Source organism: Rana temporaria, chromosome 5, assembly GCF_905171775.1.
Source record: "Rana temporaria chromosome 5, aRanTem1.1, whole genome shotgun sequence".
Taxonomy (NCBI): Eukaryota; Metazoa; Chordata; class Amphibia; order Anura; family Ranidae; genus Rana; species Rana temporaria.
The window spans coordinates 46,960,281-46,979,215 of record NC_053493.1 but is presented as its reverse complement, the minus strand read 5'-3'; the positions used below and the strand labels follow the sequence as shown (position 1 = coordinate 46,979,215).

Here is an 18,935-nt window from a genome sequence, read left to right as displayed (position 1 = left end):
TATATATATATATATATATATATATATATATATATTACACACACACATATTATATCATTTTTTTATATATATATATATATATATATATATATATATATATAAAAAATGATATAATATGTGTGTGTGTATATGTGTGTGTGTGTGTGTGTGTGTGTGTATGTGTGTATATGTATGTATATATATATATATATATATATATATATATATATACTCAACACTATAACATTGTTTAGCCCAGTACACACTAACTGAAATTTAGTTGGTTCAGCAGAAAAAAAATATATTTTTTTAATTCTTTTCTGCTGAACCAGCTAAATTTCAGTTGGTGTGTACCAGGCTTAACAATGTTAAAGTGTTGAGCTTTTTACTTCAAAAAATTTAACATGGCATTATAAACTAAAGGCAAAAGAAGGCATGCATACAAAGGCTTTAAGGTGGTTTAAAAACATTATATCATGGTTTCCATCTAATTTTCTTCTTAAAGTTTTATCTTTATAACCTTTTTATCTATAAAAGGAACAGGACATATATTCACAAAATATAGAAGTAATCAGATAAATTAGAAGTCCATTGAAAGATTTCCCCTCTAATACTTTTCTAGGGGCAACCCAAAACTTGTGATTTTCTTTCACTTTCAATGATAATGGTAAACATGACAAATGGAGAGGGTGAATCTCCCTAATGGGGACACAGACAGCAATAAAACCTAATAGATAGAGTTGCACCGATGCCGTTTTTTACCGGCGAGTACCAACACACATACTCACTGATACTGAGTACTGGTACGTTTGCGGTGCGATTTGAGCCCTTACAAAATGAATGGGCTCAAATCACACTGCTAAGAGTCGCATGTGGTTTGAACATGAATGCGGTGCGATTCCTGTCCGAATCATATGCATTTTCCCACACCGCTCCTTTTTTTTTTTTTGCAGTGCGATTGGAGCCCATTCATTTTGTATTGTTTCTGGTATCGGAGCATTGCACGAGTAAAATAACTCATGCAAATGATTAGTATCAGCACAGATACCAGCATCAGTGCTACCCTACCAATAGGTGTTTTAATCCCTGTCCTTTCTATCCAAAACTAAGGCCTCGTACACACGATAGGTTAAACAAAGGACAGCGGTCTGATGGACCGTTTTCATCGGTAAAAAACGATAGTGTTTGGGCCCCATAGGTTATTTAACCATCGGTTTAAAAAAAGCTTGCTTTAAATTTAACCGATGGATTCCTAACCAATAGGTAAAAACGATCGTTAGTAGGCACAACCATCGGGTAAAAATCCACGCATGCTCAGAATCAAGTCGACGCATGCTTGGAAGCATTGAACTTCATTTTTTTCAGCACGTCGTTGTGTTTTACGTCACTGCGTTCTGACACGATCGGTTTTTTAACCTATGGTGTGTAGGCGCGACGTACCATCCGTCAGCTTCATCGGTTAACCAATGAAAACGGTCCATCAGACCGTTCTCATCGGATGGACTGATCGTGTGTACAAGGCTTTATTAAACAAAAAATAAGTTTTGCCTTTTAGTTATACATTTAGGTCTCGTTATGTAATTTATGAGTGTACAGTTTATGGGCCGTTCACTTAACGAAAGGCCTGGCTCGAGTTTGCAGTGGTTGCCAGCATTACCCAATATTCCCCATTTGCTACTTCATCTCAATTTATTTTGGACACCTTTCAAATCACACTTTTTATTAGACTCAATTTAACATTTTTACACTTGCTCATGTTTCTGGGTAACTTTGCAAAATACGTTGGTATAGGAAGTTTTTGTATTAATGATAACATAATCTGGCAGCCTTTGTAATGTTTTTAATGCGGATGTCACTAGTTCTATAAATTGTATTAGCATGAAGACGAGTTATAATGGTTTGTGGTCAGTTTTTTCTTCTTTTCTTTTTTTTTTTGAAAAATATTTTTATTGAAGAATTTTCAAACACAAGACATAGTACAGTTAGACAATACAGGACATGGACAGCTCAACGTCATACAGTTCTTCATGAGATACAGCTGATACATCAGCAAGACAGTAACCCTTGCAAGCTAGACATGGTAACATACTGAGGTTTGTATCAACCGACATATTCAAGGGAGGAGGTGGTGGGGGGGGGGGGGGGGAAGTCTCATCCACCTAGAAGAAGAAAAGCAAAGAAAAAAGAGAGAAAAAAGAAAGGAATGAAAGAATGTCTTATCCAGCAGTCTCTGGCTCCTCCACCCATACCCGCCATACCTTTTCATATTTTTGCGGACATCCGCGGTTGGCATATGTGTCTTTATATAGGGGAAGGCTGTTGTTTACCAGGCGCCGCCACTGTACCAGGGATGGGGGTGAGGGTTTTTTCCAATGCATGGCCACATTTTTACGGGCATAGAAGAGCAGTACGCTCACTAGTGTGCGTTTGGCTGAGGTTCGGACAACGTTGTCTATGATGCCCAGAAGGCATACCTCCATAGTCAAGGGCAAGTTAGTCCCAGCAATTTTGTTGGTCAGTTCCAGCACCGCCTCCCAATAATGCACCACCTCTGGGCACTGCCAGAAAATATGCGAAAAGTCGCCTGGGGAGGTGCCACAGCGCCAACACTCCTGTGAGTGCGTGGGGTCCATTTTGTGCAGCCTGTGGGGGGTAAAGTATGCCCTATGCACTATTTTGTATTGCACCAGCCTGTCACGAACTGACACCAACGTGGAGAAGGGAAGGTCCCAAATGTCATCCCAGTCGTCTGCATCTAGTGTGGGAATGTCCGTTTGCCACCTGGCTCGCAGCCCGTCAAGGGGAGGGAGGGACACAAAGAGTAGGAAGGAGTATACGTGCGAGGTGGGCTTCACACCACAGTCAAATCTAAGTGTCCTCTCCAACTCCGACTGGGCCACGATACAGGAGGACAAAGGGAACTGCGCTGAGAAAGCGTGTGATAGTTGTAAGTAACGAAAACGATAGTGAGAGGGCAGATTAAATTCAGATGAAAGCTCGGCAAAGGTTTTCAGCGCGTTCTGCGAAACAATATGCGATATCAGTTTCACGCCATGCTTTGACCATGCAAGGGGATCTAATAGTCTGTAAAAATGGTCCAAGGAAGGGTTTTTCCAGATCGGGGCATTGGGTGAAATTTCAGTGGGCTTACATTTTTCAATGGCCAGGCCGGTTCGCCATGCCCGCAGGGTGGTGGTCATAGAGGGGGTCAGAGAGTAAGGCGCGCGGGGGCCCCTGAAAAGCAAATGCTGAAGGGCCTCCATCGAGCCAACCACCGATGCCTCAAGAGCAGTGGAGGTATTCGTACCATCCGGCTTCAGCCACCAGGCCGCCGTTACCAGCTGGGCGGCGAGGTAGTACTTGTGGCAGTCAGGGAATGCCATCCCACCCTGCGTTCGTGGCCTCATTAAGGTAGATAATTTGTACCTCGGTGAAGAGGTCCCCCAGATAAAGGAGGAAAAAAGCCGATTTAATCTAGTAAAAAAGGACTTAGGCACCCACTGCGGCGAGTGGCGGAAGAGGTAGAGAAGCCTGGGGACTATTTTCATTTTGAGGAGATTCACCCTTCCCCATACCGATAGAGGAAGGTGACCCCATGCCTTAAATTTGGACTGGGCGTCTACCAAAACAGGGGAGAGATTAAGGGGGATAAAATCAGAGGCCGAGGTAGAAACCTGTACTCCCAAGTATTTAAACGTGTCTACCCAGCATAGGGAGTTGTCCTGAGGGGAGGTAGATCTGGCAGCCTGGTCTATTGGGAAAAGGAGGGATTTGGACCAGTTCACTCTGAGTCCTGTGACCAGGGCGAACGTGTTCAGTACAGATAGAGCACCCTGCAGGGAGGGGCCAGCGTCATTTAGGAAAAGCAGCATGTCATCAGCGTATAAGGCCACCCTCTCCTCCAGCAGACCCACCCTAAGTCCCCTAATGTGACAGGATGTGCGTAATGCCTCTGCTACTGGTTCGATGGCAAGGGCGACTAAAGCCGGGGAAAGAGGGCAGCCCTGCCTAGTGCCACGGGAAAGCTGAAAGGGGGCGGAAACACCACCACCCAGGCGTACCGACGAAGTAGGGGCCCTGTAGATTACCTGTAACCAAGTTATAAAGAGTAATGGAAATCCCATCCGGCGCAGAGTCTCCCATAGGAAAGGCCACTCGACCGTGTCAAAGGCCTTTTCTACATCTAGCGAGGCCACAGTCCTCGTTCCGGTATTAATGTGTCGGGTATGAATGTTAGTGAAGAGCCTCCGGAGATTAACGTCCGTAGACCTTCTGGGCATAAACCCCGTCTGGTCAGAGTCTATTACCGTGGGCAACATGGGGTATAACCGCAGGGCTAACAACTTGGTGAGTACTTTAAAGTCAGTGTTCAGTAGTGCAATAGGGCGATAGGAGCCACAGGAAGTGGGGTCTTTGGGGGGCTTATATATCAGTGTCAGGTGGGCATGGTACATAGAGACTGGGAGATTGCCGTCAGCCAAACACGTGGTGTAGAGCTGAGCCAACAGGGGCGCCAGTAGGCTGGCATGGGCCCTATAGAAGTCTAGGGGGAGCCCATCCGGTCCGGGCGCCTTGCCCGGCGGGAAGGACTGGATGGCATTTTGGACCTCGAGAGCTGTAAATGGTTGTGTCAGGGCCTCCCTCTCCTGGTCGGAGAGCCAGCCCAGCGCCAAAGGATCTAGTAGGTCATTTAGCGTCTCGGGCCGGAAATCCGCCGGCAGCCCAGATGAGTAGAGGGTTCCATAAAAGTCCCTAAAGGTCTGCAGTATGTCTTGAGGGGAGGACACAGTTCCCCCCCCTGGGGTCTGGAGGAGAGATATAGTCGTGAGAGGCTGATCATGTTGAGCTAACATGGCCAGAAATCGTCCATTTCTGTCACCCTGTTCAAAGACCCTCTGCCTGCCCTTGTGCATTTCCAGACGAGTGGCCTCGGCCACGTGGAGGTGTAAGTCACGCTGGGCCGCCATCATCAGCTCAAAGTGATCCGACGAGGGGTCAGCATTGTATGTTGCAGTGCGGTCTGTAACCATTTGTTCTAACTCGCTCAGCTGTGACGAAAGCTGTTTTTTGACACTGGCTATAGAGGAGATGTATTGCCCCCTTGTAAATGCCTTAAAGGTATCCCAGACTACGGCCGGGGGGGCCGTATCAGCATTTCTCTCCCAGAATTCAGTCAGTAGGGGGGGTACAGTAGCGGCCACGTCTGGATGATTCACCCACTGCACGCCTAGTCTCCAAAGAGCGGCACACCGCGAGGCCGGAGAGCGGAGCACCACCCTCAGCGGGCTATGATCCGACAGACCGCTAGGAAGATAGTCCGCCTCCAACACATCCGCTAACAGTGCGGGATTGGAGAAGGCCAAATCTATCCGGGACGCGGTCTTGTAGGACGCAGAGTAGCAGGAATATGCACGTACATCCGGGTGCTTCCACCTCCAGACCTCCTCCAAACCCACCGCCTGAGCCCAGGCCAGTAGGTCGGAGGACCGGGATTTCGGCGGGGTAGGTCTGTCTAGTTCTTGGGACAAGATGGCATTAAAATCCCCCATCACCATAATCCTCCCCGGACAGAATGGCGCAATCTTATTCAACACATCATATAATAGTTCTGAAGAGAAGGGAGGGGGAATATATAAATTGACAACAATGTACCTCTGTGACCACAATGTAAAGACAAGTACCACATATTTACCCAAGGGGTCCGTGCGGACTTCTTCAATTACACAGGGAAAATTCTTATGGATAAGGATTGTCACCCCCCTGGCATAGGTGGAATATGTAGCATGTATCGCTCGCTGGACCCAGGGTTTTTTAAGGGTCAGGATCTTGCTGCCCATGAGGTGAGTCTCCTGGAGTAAGATTAGTTGTGCTGGGCGGGACTTCAAGTACTGAAAAAGGGTGGCTCTTTTGAACTTGGAGTTCAGACCCCTGACATTCCAAGACAGGATAGAAAATGAGTCAGACGGGCGGTCAGCCATCTGGCCGAGGGGGTGGGGGGAGGACAGGATATAAACATAGGAGCACCCCGAGACACCTCAGGAACAGCAAGACCTCGAGTACATCACAAATCATGTCAATAAAACCCGTGCAGGGCACCATCTTTACAGAGCACAAGACATTGAGCATAACATACACATTTAACACAAAAAACAACAACAAACTTCCCAGGCACCGGGTGCCTATCCGACTATGTCCCATCCCTCCAGCAACTGCCTGAGGGGTGGGAATAGTTTTCCCCCAAACTAGAACAGTCAAAAACCTAGGGTGTAAATGAGCCCTCAAACTCGGGCCCTACACGGCATCCGCGAGGCTGCCCTCTCACGGCTAAGGCCTTCGGTCAATGTTCATAGACACAGTGCCCAAGTAGGACAGGGCACTCGAGAACAAAAAAACAAAAACCAAAAAAAAAAAAAAAAAAAAAAAAAACAAAAAACAAAAAGTAGGGCAAAAATAAAATTCAGAACAAGAAAAATAAGAATCCGCATAAAACACAAGTGCAGGGGGGGGGGGTTTGACGGCCTCCGCGCGTCGCAGTTCTTGAACTTCTGAGCGGTGCGCCTCCATGTCGGCGCGCTGAGCTACCAACTCTATATGGTAGTATGGGCAGATTCCCCATCTGGGCAGGGTATAGGGGCCAAGGCTCGGGGGGTAACGACACTCGGAGTGAAATGCCACGGTGCGCGAGCAAAATCAGCACAGCAGAAGGAAAAAAGGTGAATAAATTGAAAAACAAAAAAAAAAGAAAAAAAAAAAAAAAGGGGGGAAGCAAATAAGATGTATGTGCTTATATAACAAGAGGGGTATGGGGAACCGGATCCCAGTCCACAGTGTAGAGTGAAAACTATTGGGGGACACAGAAACAGTTCTCTCCCCGCAGCAGCAGGATCAGGGACCAAGAGCAGCATCAGTCAGCAGAGAACGGATGGTGGTGGCACAACGGAAAGAGGGAGAACCACAGAGCAGTGCATCAGGGTGAGGAAGGGGAGAACCGACCATCATCGAGATCTCAGAGGCCATATTCTGTTACCACAAACCAAGGATAAGTCCCCACCACAGTGAAGGGGGGGATGGGGGAAGGGGTGACCCAGGGAAAAAGCAGAAACTAGCCGCCATACTTGCCACGAGGTACATGTCATCCGCGGGCCTCAAGCCACGACATAGCCGCGTCCGGGTCTGTGAAAAAGCGCGTGCGATCCCCATCTATCACCCGCAGTTTGCTGGGGTACAGCAGGCTGAATTTCAGGCCTTGGTCTCGCAGACTTCTCCGTACCTCTGTGAAGGAGCGACGCTGGCGTTGCACCTCAGGAGAGTAGTCCGGGAACAGCATGATTCTAGCTCCCTCATACATCAGATCCCTCTTTTCTCTGGCCGCCGCCAGGATGCGATCTCTGTCCCGGTAGTTCAATAGGCGAAGCAGGAAAGGCCGCGGGGGGGCCCCTGGAACCGGAGGTTTAGGAGGAACCCTGTGTGCCCGCTCGACCACAAACGTGGGAGGCATAGCTGGTAGGCCTAGCAGGGAGATGAGGAAGGTTTCTGTGAATTCCGCAGGCTTGGGCCCTTCCGCCCGCTCCGGGAGGCCCAGGACCCTGATGTTGTTCCTCCTGAGCCTATTCTCCGTGTCGATGGATTTCTCCTGTAGGGCTCTAACCTGCATCTGTAGGGCATGAAGATCCCTGGAGTCGGCCCTTGTAGAGTCCTCAAGCTGAGAGATGCGGCCCTCCGCCTCCACGAACCGGGCCCTAAATTTGTCCATGTCATGTCTGATGAGGCTGACATCCGCCACTAGATGGTCAATTTTCACCATCACGGAGTCCCGGCCCTCCTTGATGGCTGCTAGGAGTTCAGCATGAGAGGCGGCATGGGATGCCGATGGATTAGGCAGGGGTGGAAAGTCGACGGACATCTCCAGGGCTGCGAGCCTCGTGGGCAAGATGGCCGCCTCGGCCTGGGCTCCAGGCGTCGAGGACGAACGGAGCTTGCCCGGCGACAGCGGAGGGGCTCGCGGGGTACCGGGTGCCTTCTTCCGCCCCAGGGTGCCTGCGAGACGGGTGTTGGATGCAGGAATCTGCGCTGGAAATCAGTCAGGATAAGGGTAAGAGCGGAGCTCAGCTAACGCACCTCTGCTTCCTTTCACATCCCGGCCACGCCCCCCTTTCTTCTTTTCTTTTAATATTTCTCAGTTACAAATGGATTTTTATTTGGTTAACATTTTATATTATACGTTGGGCTAGTTCTTCCACTAGCTTAACTTATACAATTCTAAATACTACCCACAACATACAAAGCCATTCACAACATCAGCCCCAGCTACATCACCAACCTCGTCTTCAGATCTCGCCCAAATTGTCCCGTCTCTCTAGTTCAGGGATCCTCAAACTACGGCCCTCCAGCTGTTGCGGAACTACACATCCCATGAGGCATTGTAAAACTCTGACATTCACAGACATGACTAGGCATGATGGGAATTGTCGTTCCTGAACAACTGGAGGGCCGTAGTTTGAAGACCCATGCTCTAGTTCCCTTGTTGGCTCCTCCCACACTTGCCTCCAGGACTTTCCAGAACCTCTCCAATCCTGTGGAACTCCCTGCCCCAGTATGTCCCTGTCCGCCTTTAGATGATCCTTGAAAATGCATTTATTCAGGGAAGCCTATCCCACTCCACCTAAGAAGTATACGTGAGTCGTCTTCATCAGCAAATCACAAGCAGCTATTACCTTTTGTACCACCTCCTGCTTCCTTTAGATCAGTGTTTCTCAACTCCAGTCCTCGAGGCGCCCCAACAGGTCATGTTTTCAGGATTTCCCTGAGATGAAATGGCTGTGGTAATTACTAAGGCAGTGAAACTGATCAAATCACCTGTGCAAAAAAATGGAAAGCCTGAAAACATGACCTGTTGGGGCGCCTCGAGGACTGGAGTTGAGAAACCCTGCTTTAGATCGTAAGCTCCATTAGCCAGGACCCTCTTATTTCTTCTGTATTGAACTGTATTGTAAGCGTACTGTCCCCCTTTGTATTGTAAAGCGCTGCGTAAACTATTGGGGCTTTATAAATCCTGTATAATAATAATTATAATTTGTAAAATTATTTTATTTGCGCTTGTAGAAAAAATAGTAAAATATTCACAAATTGCAGTTCAGCTGTCCCTTGAGTTCATCTATTTTCAATTGGGGAAACTTTAATGGGTTGTTTCCATCTCAGAACCCCCACTGTTAAAGTGGTTGTAAACTTTGAAGCTTTTTTTATCTTAATGCATTCTAGATATTAAGATAAAAAACCTTCTGTGTGCAGCAGCTCCCCTAATACTTACCTGAGCCCCATCTCTATTCAGCGATGTGCATGAGTGCCTCGCCGTCTGGGACTCTCCCTCCTGATTGATTGACAGCAGCGTCACTGCTGTGTCTCAGCCAAAGCCAGTTAGCCAATCAGAAGAGAGAGGGGGCAGGGCCGAACCGTGGCTCCGTGTCTGAAAGGACACACGGAGCCTCGGCCTGGGTGCCCCATAGCAAGCTGCTTGCTGTGGGGACACTCAACAGTTACATAGTTAGTCCATTTAGCTCAACCAATTTAGCTCAACCAAAAAAATAAAACATACAATCCCATATACACAATCCTATACCCACAGTTGATCCAGAGGAAGGTGAAAATCCCCAGCAGAGCATGATCCAATTTGCTACAGCAGGGGAAAAAAATCCTTCCTGATCCCCCGAGGGGCAATCAGATTTTCCCTGGATCAATTTTACCTATAAATGTTAGTCCCCAGTTATATTATGTACATTTTGGAAAGAATCCAGGCCTTTTTTAAAGCAATCTACTGAGCTGCCCAGAACCACGTCTGGAGTGAAGAAACCTTTCCGTAATTTGGAGATGAAATATTTTTTCCTCTAGACGTAAAGAATGACCCCTTGTCCTCAGTGATGACCTTAAAGTGAATAACTCTACACCAAGTTCACTATATGGACCCCTTATGTATCTATACATGTTTATCATATCCCCACTTAATCTCCTCTTCTCCAGACTGAATAAATTCAGTTGCTCTAATCTTTCCTCATAGCTGAGTTCCTCCATGCCTATCAGTTTGGTTGCCCTTCTCTGCGCTTTCTCCAGTTCCCCGATATCCTTTTTGGGAACTGTGGCCTAAAACTAAACTGCATATTCCAGATGAGGTCTTAGGCCCCGTACACACCATAGAATCCATCCGCAGATAAATCCCAGCAAATGGGTTTCAGCGGATAGATCCTATGGTGTGTACACGCCAGCGGATCTTTTTCCGCGGATATATCTCCCCTGGGATGGATTCCAGCAGATCGAATATTTGCTGACATGCACAACATATCTATCTGCTGGAGTCCATCCCAACGGATGGATCCGCTGGTCTGTACAGACTCACCGGATCCATCCGTCCGAAGGGAGCCCCCGCATGCGTCGTAATGATTCGACGCATGCGTGGAATTCCTTATGACAGCGTCGCGCACGTCGCCGCGTCATAATCGCGGCGACGGCGCGACACGTCATCGCTAGAGGATTTCGGCGCGGATTTCAATGCGATGGTGAGTACACTCCATCGCATTAAAATCTGCTGAAATCCTCGAGAGGATTTATCCGCGGAAACGGTCCGCTGGATAATGATTTGTACAGGGGGGCAAAATTATATCTCTGTCTCTGGAGTCCATACCTCTCTTAATACAAGAAAGGACTTCGCTTTGGAAACTGCAGCTTGGCATTGCATGCCATTATTGAGCTTATGATCTACCAAAACCCCCAGATCCTTCTCCACTACAGATCCCCCCAGTTGTACTCCCCCTAGTATGTATGATGAATGCATATTCTTAGCCCCCAAGTGCATAACTTTACATTCATTAACATTAAACCTCATCTGCCACTTAGTCGCCCAATGAAACAGTGCATTGAGGTCAGCTTGTAAGTTGGGGACATCCTGTAAGGAGGGAGGGGCCAGGAACATCGGTGGGGGACCCGAGAAGAGGAGGAACCCAGGCTGCTCTGTACAAAACACCAGGTAAGTAGAAAAATATACTTTAGTATCATTTTACATTAATAGGCAGGCTGCCAAGTCTTTGCTGCCAGAAAAATCGAAGGTTAAGCTGCAGTTTCTGTGCCAGTGTTCTGAACTTTGAGGATGAATTTCTCCACAGTGCCTGCAAAATATTAATCAAGGCCTGTGATATGAGAAATGCATCATTATACTGAATGCTATTATTGCATATATCAACTGCATACGATGATCAGAATACAATAGTTTTTTGGAATAGTAGTACTTTAACTTCGGATAAGAGCTTAATAAAACCACTGTCATTTTAGGATGAGCTTCTCAGCAAAAAGAAGAAGGAGAAAAAAAAGAAAGCAGGGGGCAAAGATGATGTGAAATCAAGTCTGTTGGAGAAAAATGAAAGGTAACAAAATCTGTTGTGGCATTTGTTATGTGTGTGGGAAATAGTGAGGCTGTGTGACACCACAGATCATATCCTGAGTTTTGGAAAAAAGTGGGCTATTTCTGCACTCTTATCACCGGTAAAGAAAAAATATGAGATCCATTTCTTTGGTCTGGATTCACGGGACATTCTAGCTCTATCCTTCGCTGTTTTCAAACAATAGAAAAGTGCCAAAACTGTCACTATGCATTGAATATCATATTAAGTGACATGAAGCTGTAAGAAAATGGGGGAAGAAATTCACTGCATGAGTATTTTCAGAGGTAGAATAGTCATTTAGGAAACGGCAGTCTTGATTTACTGCTGGTGTGTGAGAGAGAACACGAAGATGTGTCTGTTAGTCAACCACTATTAGTACAGTGTGCAGAAAACTTGTATGGAGAATGGCTTATGGATTGGTTGTCTGGTTGTACCATCTTGTAGCTTTGAAAACCCTCTTCCATAGACCCCATGTGCCAGGACCCGGATCTGAACCTGCAACCTCTGTTGTGTCTGTCAATGTCTCTTCTTGCTGAGCCAACTGGGATAGTGACAGCTCCTTGAACAATTCCTTGAATGATCCTGCCTTGAGCCTTTTTCTTCATTGGAACCATTTGCTCCTCCCTTAAACTTCCTATTTTAGCAATGCCTCCCACTTCCTGTTGGCCAGATTATTGTGCTCTCTCCAGCCAAAATCTCACTCTTGTCTCTCCTGCTGCCGTCCATATCTCCGCTACCACTCGTTACTGATCTTTGACTCGTTTACTGACTACGCTTTTGCTTGGTCCCAACCTTCTATATTGGCTACTGGACCCCTGGTGGGGCGATCCCAAGGACTCCAAACTGGTACTAATAAGCAGCAAAATCCATCTCCACCTTCAAGAGTTTTGGTTAGTGCTGAGACTGCGCACCTCAGGTGATTCTGCAGCATCCAGAAGCAGCACACATTTTACACACATTACACATCGTTGGACACACATTTAACCCCTTGGATCACCCTGGATCAGTGGTTCTCAGCTCCTGTCCTCAGGACCCACTTACAGGCCAGATTTTAAGTATTACCTTGGAGAGATGCAGACTAGAATACTGAAATCACTGAGCAGCAACTGATATCACCTTTGATGTATTCCAGTTATCTTGCAAACCTGGCCTGTTAGTGGATCCCGAGGACAGGAGTTGAGAACCACTGACATAAATGTTAACCCCTTCCCAGCCAGTGTCATTAATACAGTGATAGTGTATAGTATTCTAACTGATCACTTGTATTAGTGTCACTGGTGATGTCATGATGTGGCAGTTAGTTCCCCCGCAGTGTCAGTTAGTGTCAGATTTCCCGCCGCACTCGCATTGCAGTCCCATTGTAAGTCACTGATCGCTGCCATTAGTAGTATATACAAAAAAAATCATATAGTTTATATATAACATAGTTTTTAGATGCTATAGCTCTCATGTAAACCAATCAGTATACACTTACTGGGATTTTTTTTAATCAAAAAACCTGTAGCAGAATATATTTTGGCCAAAATGTATGTAGTAATTAGATTTTTTTTTCTTGGATATTTTTTTATAGCAAAAAGTAAATATATATATATATATATATTATTATTATTTTATTTATTTGTTTAATTTTTGGTCTTTTGCAAAAAATAAAACCCAGTGGTGATCAATTGCCACAGAAAAAAAAAGATATTCATTTTGTTTGGGTACAGCGTTGCATGACCACATAAGTAGCGAAGTGCCAAATAATAGGAAAACATGGCCTGGTCATGAAGGGGGTAAAATCTTCCTGAGCACAACTGGTTAAAAAATTTCAGTACAGTGTTTAAATAAAATTAAAAAAACATTTTTTAAATGTTAAAAATATTTTTTTTTTTTTACATTCTTTGGGTTTATTTACTTCCTTTATAATGTATTTTTTTTTTTTTACAATTTTTTTTCTATTTGTCCATTTGTTAGAAATCTGAGCAGGGTAATTATTAAAACATTGTACCAAATAAAAGCCACATCTTTAAAAAAAAAAAAAATAATAATAAAAGAAAATTATTTTGGTAGAAAAATCTGCTTTTCTAGCCTGGTTATCAATGATCTTTGGTTAGAAAAGATTTAATGTACCAAAGGAATGTTGGATTATTTTTTTTCTAAAAAATGATTTGAAGGACACATCCCCACAGCCTTCACACAAACTAATGCTGTAGAATCAAGATCCTCTACCAAGTTTGGAAAGCTGAATAAACATGCAAACAGTGTAAAAAAAAAAAGAAAAGAAGCATGTCATGGCCAGTTCAGTGCAGCATTATTCACTGACGTCACCAGAATAGAAAACAGACAGAAACGCTTCTGATCTCCTCTTTCCATTGATCCAGTTCCTGCCCCTGCTGGGTAAACTATTTAGAAATGCTTTAATTCTCTCTAAAAGTCAATAGGAAAAATGGTTTTATCTTTCAGGATGTGGAATGCCATTACCCACCATGCTTTACATCTGCCAAAATCCAGTCTGTGTGTCTGTTGTATTATATAGTGGAGAGGAACACAAAACAAAAGTCATCTTAAAGGGAATCGGTCACCAAGGAGAGAACGTTCGGTCATTGAGCAGTTCACTTTACACATTAAGTACCGTATACACTCGAGTATAAGCCGACCCGAATATAAGCCGGAATACATTGCTGGATGGGGGGTGACAATGGCTGGATGGGGGGATACATGGCTGCATGGGGGGTGACAATGGCTGCATGGGGGGAGACAATGGCTGCATGGGGGGTGACAATGGCTGCATGGGGGGAGACAATGGCTGCATGGGGGGTGACAATGGCTGCATGGGGGGTGACAATGGCTGCATGGGGGGTGACAATGGCTGCATGGGGGGTGACAATGGCTGCATGGGGGGTGACAATGGCTGCATGGGGGGTGACAATGGCTGGATGGGGGGAGACAATGGCTGGGGGAATACATTGCTGGATGGGGGGTGACAATGGCTGCATGGGGGGTGACAATGGCTGGATGGGGGGAGACAATGGCTGGGGGAATACATTGCTGGATGGGGGGTGACAATGGCTGCATGGGGGGTGACAATGGCTGGATGGGGGGAGACAATGGCTGCATGGGGGGTGACAATGGCTGCATGGGGGGTGACAATGGCTGCATGGGGGGTGACAATGGCTGCATGGGGGGAGACAATGGCTGCATGGGGGGAGACAATGGCTGGATGGGGGGAGACAATGGCTGGGGGAATACATTGCTGGATGGGGGGTGACAATGGCTGCATGGGGGGTGACAATGGCTGGATGGGGGGAGACAATGGCTGGGGGAATACATTGCTGGATGGGGGGTGACAATGGCTGCATGGGGGGTGACAATGGCTGGATGGGGGGAGACAATGGCTGCATGGGGGGTGACAATGGCTGCATGGGGGGTGACAATGGCTGCATGGGGGGTGACAATGGCTGCATGGGGGGAGACAATGGCTGCATGGGGGGAGACAATGGCTGGGGGAATACATTGCTGGATGGGGGGTGACAATGGCTGGATGGGGGGGATACATTGCTGCATGGGGGGAAACAATGGCTGGATGGGGGGATACATGGCTGCATGGGGGGAGACAATGGCTGCATGGGGGGAGACAATGGCTGGATGGGGGGATACATGGCTGCATCTGTGGGGGACATGGCTGCATTTGGGGACACATTTTAAAAAAAGTATCGGTAATCGGTATCGGCGACTACTTGAAAAAAAGTATCGGTACTTGTACTCAGTCCTAAAAAAGTGGTATCGGGACAACCCTAGTTATAGCCCCTGTCAGTTTATTGTTTACTATCCCTGTCCCATTGCAGAGATTTCCCTTCACTTCCTGCCCCATAGCCAAACAGGAAGTGAGAGTAAATCTATGCAAATTAAGGGAATTCAATGCCCCCCAGGCCCTTAAACAGAAAAGGGTGTGGCCTTGACAGGAAGGGGTGGGTCATATTTAAATTAGGGGGTGCACAAGTTTAGTCAGGCCTAGGGCAGCACAAAACTTAAATACACCCCTGCAGAGGCACCTAATTTTACCACAAAAAATGGGAAAACGTATTGACTTGAGTATAAGCCGAGGGTGTCCATCTGCATGTCTCACTGTTGCCCATGTCTCACTGTTGCCCATGCCTCACTGTGCCCATGACTAGACTGATGTTTAACATTGGAGTCTATATAAGGGGTGCCCGGCTTTGAAAAATCGGTGCTCCCCAGCCGTAGGTCCCTCAGACAACAAACTTTGCACACTTGTAGAGGCGAAATGGGGCTACATGTGTGTCAAGGGACCTAGGACCGGCTGGTACCGGGTCCCCAAATTCACCAGAGAAATTACCGTTTAACATGGGAGTTAATCTGTGCTCCCTGGCCATAGGTCCCCCAGATAAAAAACTTTGCACACTTGTGGAGGAGTGGGGCTACATGTGTGTCAAGTTTGGGGTCCAGGGGACCTACGGCCGGCCAGTACCAGGTCCCCAAATCCAGGAGAACAGGTGCAAAAAGGTGACTCGAGTATAAGCCGAGGGGGGCATTTTCAGCACAAAAAAAGGGCTGAAAAACTCTGCTTATACTCGAGTATATACGGTAACTAAATCCATTAGTGAGCAGAATATTGTAATAAAAAAAAAAAAACATTGCACGGAATACTAATCCTCCCCTTCTCTTCCTCTGACCACTTACTTACCCCCTGCTTCAACTTCTATCCCCATATTCACCCTCTAGGTTACATATACCTTTGATTCATCGAACGACATTCTACATTCTGCTTACATTGAACCTGTAAAACAATTGCTATTGAATCCTTGCGGACAGGCAACACGTACAATACAAAAAGTCCTTGGCACACGTTCAAGCCAGCCAGCAAAAAACTAAAAAATTCGAAAAAATAACCTGTCTTATAGTTTGGTCAAAATGTAAAATAATATATCTTTTACTTTCTGCTATAAAAACTATCCAATAAAAAAAAATTCAAATGTCTTCATATATTTAGGCCAATATGTATTCTGCAACATGTTTTCGGTAAAAAAAAAAAAATCGGAATAAGCGTATATTGATTAGTTTGTGCAAAAGGTATAGCATCTACAAACAATGGGATATTTTTATTTATTTTTTTAGTAATGGTGGCGATCAGTGACTTATAGCGAGACTGCGATATTGTGGCGGACATTCTGACACTAACTGAAGCTTTTTGGTAACCAGTAACACTAATACCGTGATCAGTGCTAATATGCACTGTCACTGTACCAATGACAAAGGAAGGGGTTAACTGGTTGCCTAGCCATTGTTTTACTATACCGTGTGAGGTGCTTTTACTAGGGTAAGAGATGGAATTTATTCCCTGCTTTGCAGGAACACAAACTCCATCCCTTCCCCCCTGTCAGAAGGGCAATCTGCCTTGTTTACATAGGCAGATCACAGTTCTATCTCTCTGCCTAATGATCAGTACACGACCCCCGCCGATCGGCTTCTGGTGTGTGTAACCACAGCCCCCTACCCCGAAAGTGTCGGATCATGTATATGTACGTTATCCGACGCACAAGTGCCTCCCTGTAGCAGAAAAACTGCTATAGGGCAGACATAAAGTGGTTAAAGGGGCAGGGCTGTGGTCAGTTGGAGTAGAAAATGGCCTGGCATCGGTGGGAGAAACAATTCCATAATCTTGGGGGTCAGTGGGAGTAAAAAAGTTACATTATTGGTGTGTCAGTCGGAGGGATAGTGTCCCATTATTGGTGTCAGTGGTAGAATTTGTCCCCATCTCTTGTGTCAGTGAGAGGAATAGTGCCCCAAGGGCCGGATAAAGGCAAGCAAAGGGCCACATCCAGCCCATGGGCCACAGTTTGGAGACCCCTGGTCTAAATTATCTTGCATTTCATAAAGTTTGTGGAGATCCCCACACATTTACTTCCTTGAATTTGCACGATTCCCCGATTAAACACAGACAGTACTAACATGGCAATCCCTCCTGTCGAGCCATTGTTTGCTCCTGGTGGGGGGGGGCGGGGGCAGGCGCCCCCCTGGGTGAAAACAGTGATTATTGCTAGCAGCTATAGCAGTCACTAGCAATGATCATAAGAGAATCCAACAGGCTGGTTGCACTTAAGGTGATTGATCTATTAACTTGGTACATTCAGCCTACCCACTCACAATTCGGATCTTGGCAGGTTCCTATTGAACCGGCAGAGAATCGAACGATGTATGGCCGGCCTTACAACATTGTGATTTATTACCTTACACATTACTCTTTGCTTTAAGCAAACCTTTAAAGTGTAGTGTGGGGAAGGAGTAAAACCCCTGTTGGGTTTTTACAGCTAAATGAGACTTAGATTATCTCACTATCTGTCCCAGATGGTTTTACCAGACAGGAAGTGAAGGAAAATCTCCAACAGGGGTATAGTCTGTAGCCTTTTCCATTCTGCTTTGCACTAAGAAAAAATAAAAAAGTAAAAAAGGTTTTGACTGAACGGATACTTTACCCCCTTCTCCCACATCACTATTCATATCTACCCTGTTTCCCCAAAAATAAGACCTACCCTGAAAATAAGACCTAGCATTATTTTCCAGGAGGGATGCAATATAAGCCCTACCCCGAAAATAAGCCCTAGTTAAAAATGCTTGTAAAATCCTGTAATCCACTCTATTACAGTAGAATATAGTGTACAATGTGTGTGTTTCTGTAATATAATTGTGGGGAAGAGAGCTCCGGCGGGTCACAGAAGCGCAGAATGGTGCTATAACAAAGGTATTTGGCACAATTATATTACAGGAACACGCACATTGTACATTATATAATACAGTAATAGAGTGGATTGTAGGATTTTACAAGCATGTTAACTCAGTTCACACTGGGAATTCCTGACAGGCAGGGAGGGAGAGGGGGAGAGAAGACAGCACATTATATGGTAAGACCTAGCCTGAAAATAAGCCCTACTGTGTCTTTTGTTAGCATAATTAATATAAGACCCGGGCTTATTTTCGGGGAAACACGGTATGTGGTAATGTGCGGTAAAATTCATGTTTTACTGCAGGCAACTCAATGCACATAGACAGGGCACTAGGATCCACAAAACGCAGATGAATGTTACAATATGAGGGTGCACCACAGCTTATGAAATTTCCATAATTGTGTGCCTTAGTAGTGACTGGTCCCTTGTCCTTTGCTTGCTTTTTGGGGACACAGTTCTAGTCATCTTTAAAGCAGAATTTCAGTATTTTTTTCATTTTTCCATCTATTAAATCTTCTGCCCTTGTTGTCTTATGCCGCGTACACACGACCATTTTTAATGGTCTAGAAAAAACAAAGTTTTTTTTAACCCGATTATTGTTAAGCCGGCCTTGCCTACACACGATCGCAAAAAAAAATGCTTGAGCAAAGCGCGGTTGACGTACAACACGTACGACGGCACTATAAAGGGGAAGTTTCATTCGGATGGCACCACCCTTGGGGCTGCTTTTGCTGATTTCGAATTGGTAAAAGATGATTCGCGCTTTTCAGTCTGTTACAGCGTGATGAATGTGCTATCTCCATTA

General features: G+C 45.9%; 1 protein-coding gene across 1 annotated transcript in view; it reads left to right on the top strand.

The window, feature by feature from the left end:
* The window catches only part of DNAJC1 (DnaJ heat shock protein family (Hsp40) member C1), a 214,785-nt gene that overhangs the window by 102,564 nt on the left and 93,286 nt on the right, over window positions 1-18,935 (top strand). Inside the window, exon 5 of the mRNA XM_040352505.1 lies at window positions 11,296-11,387. Coding sequence (XP_040208439.1) covers window positions 11,296-11,387 — 92 coding nt within the window. The remainder of the gene's footprint in view (window positions 1-11,295; window positions 11,388-18,935) is intronic.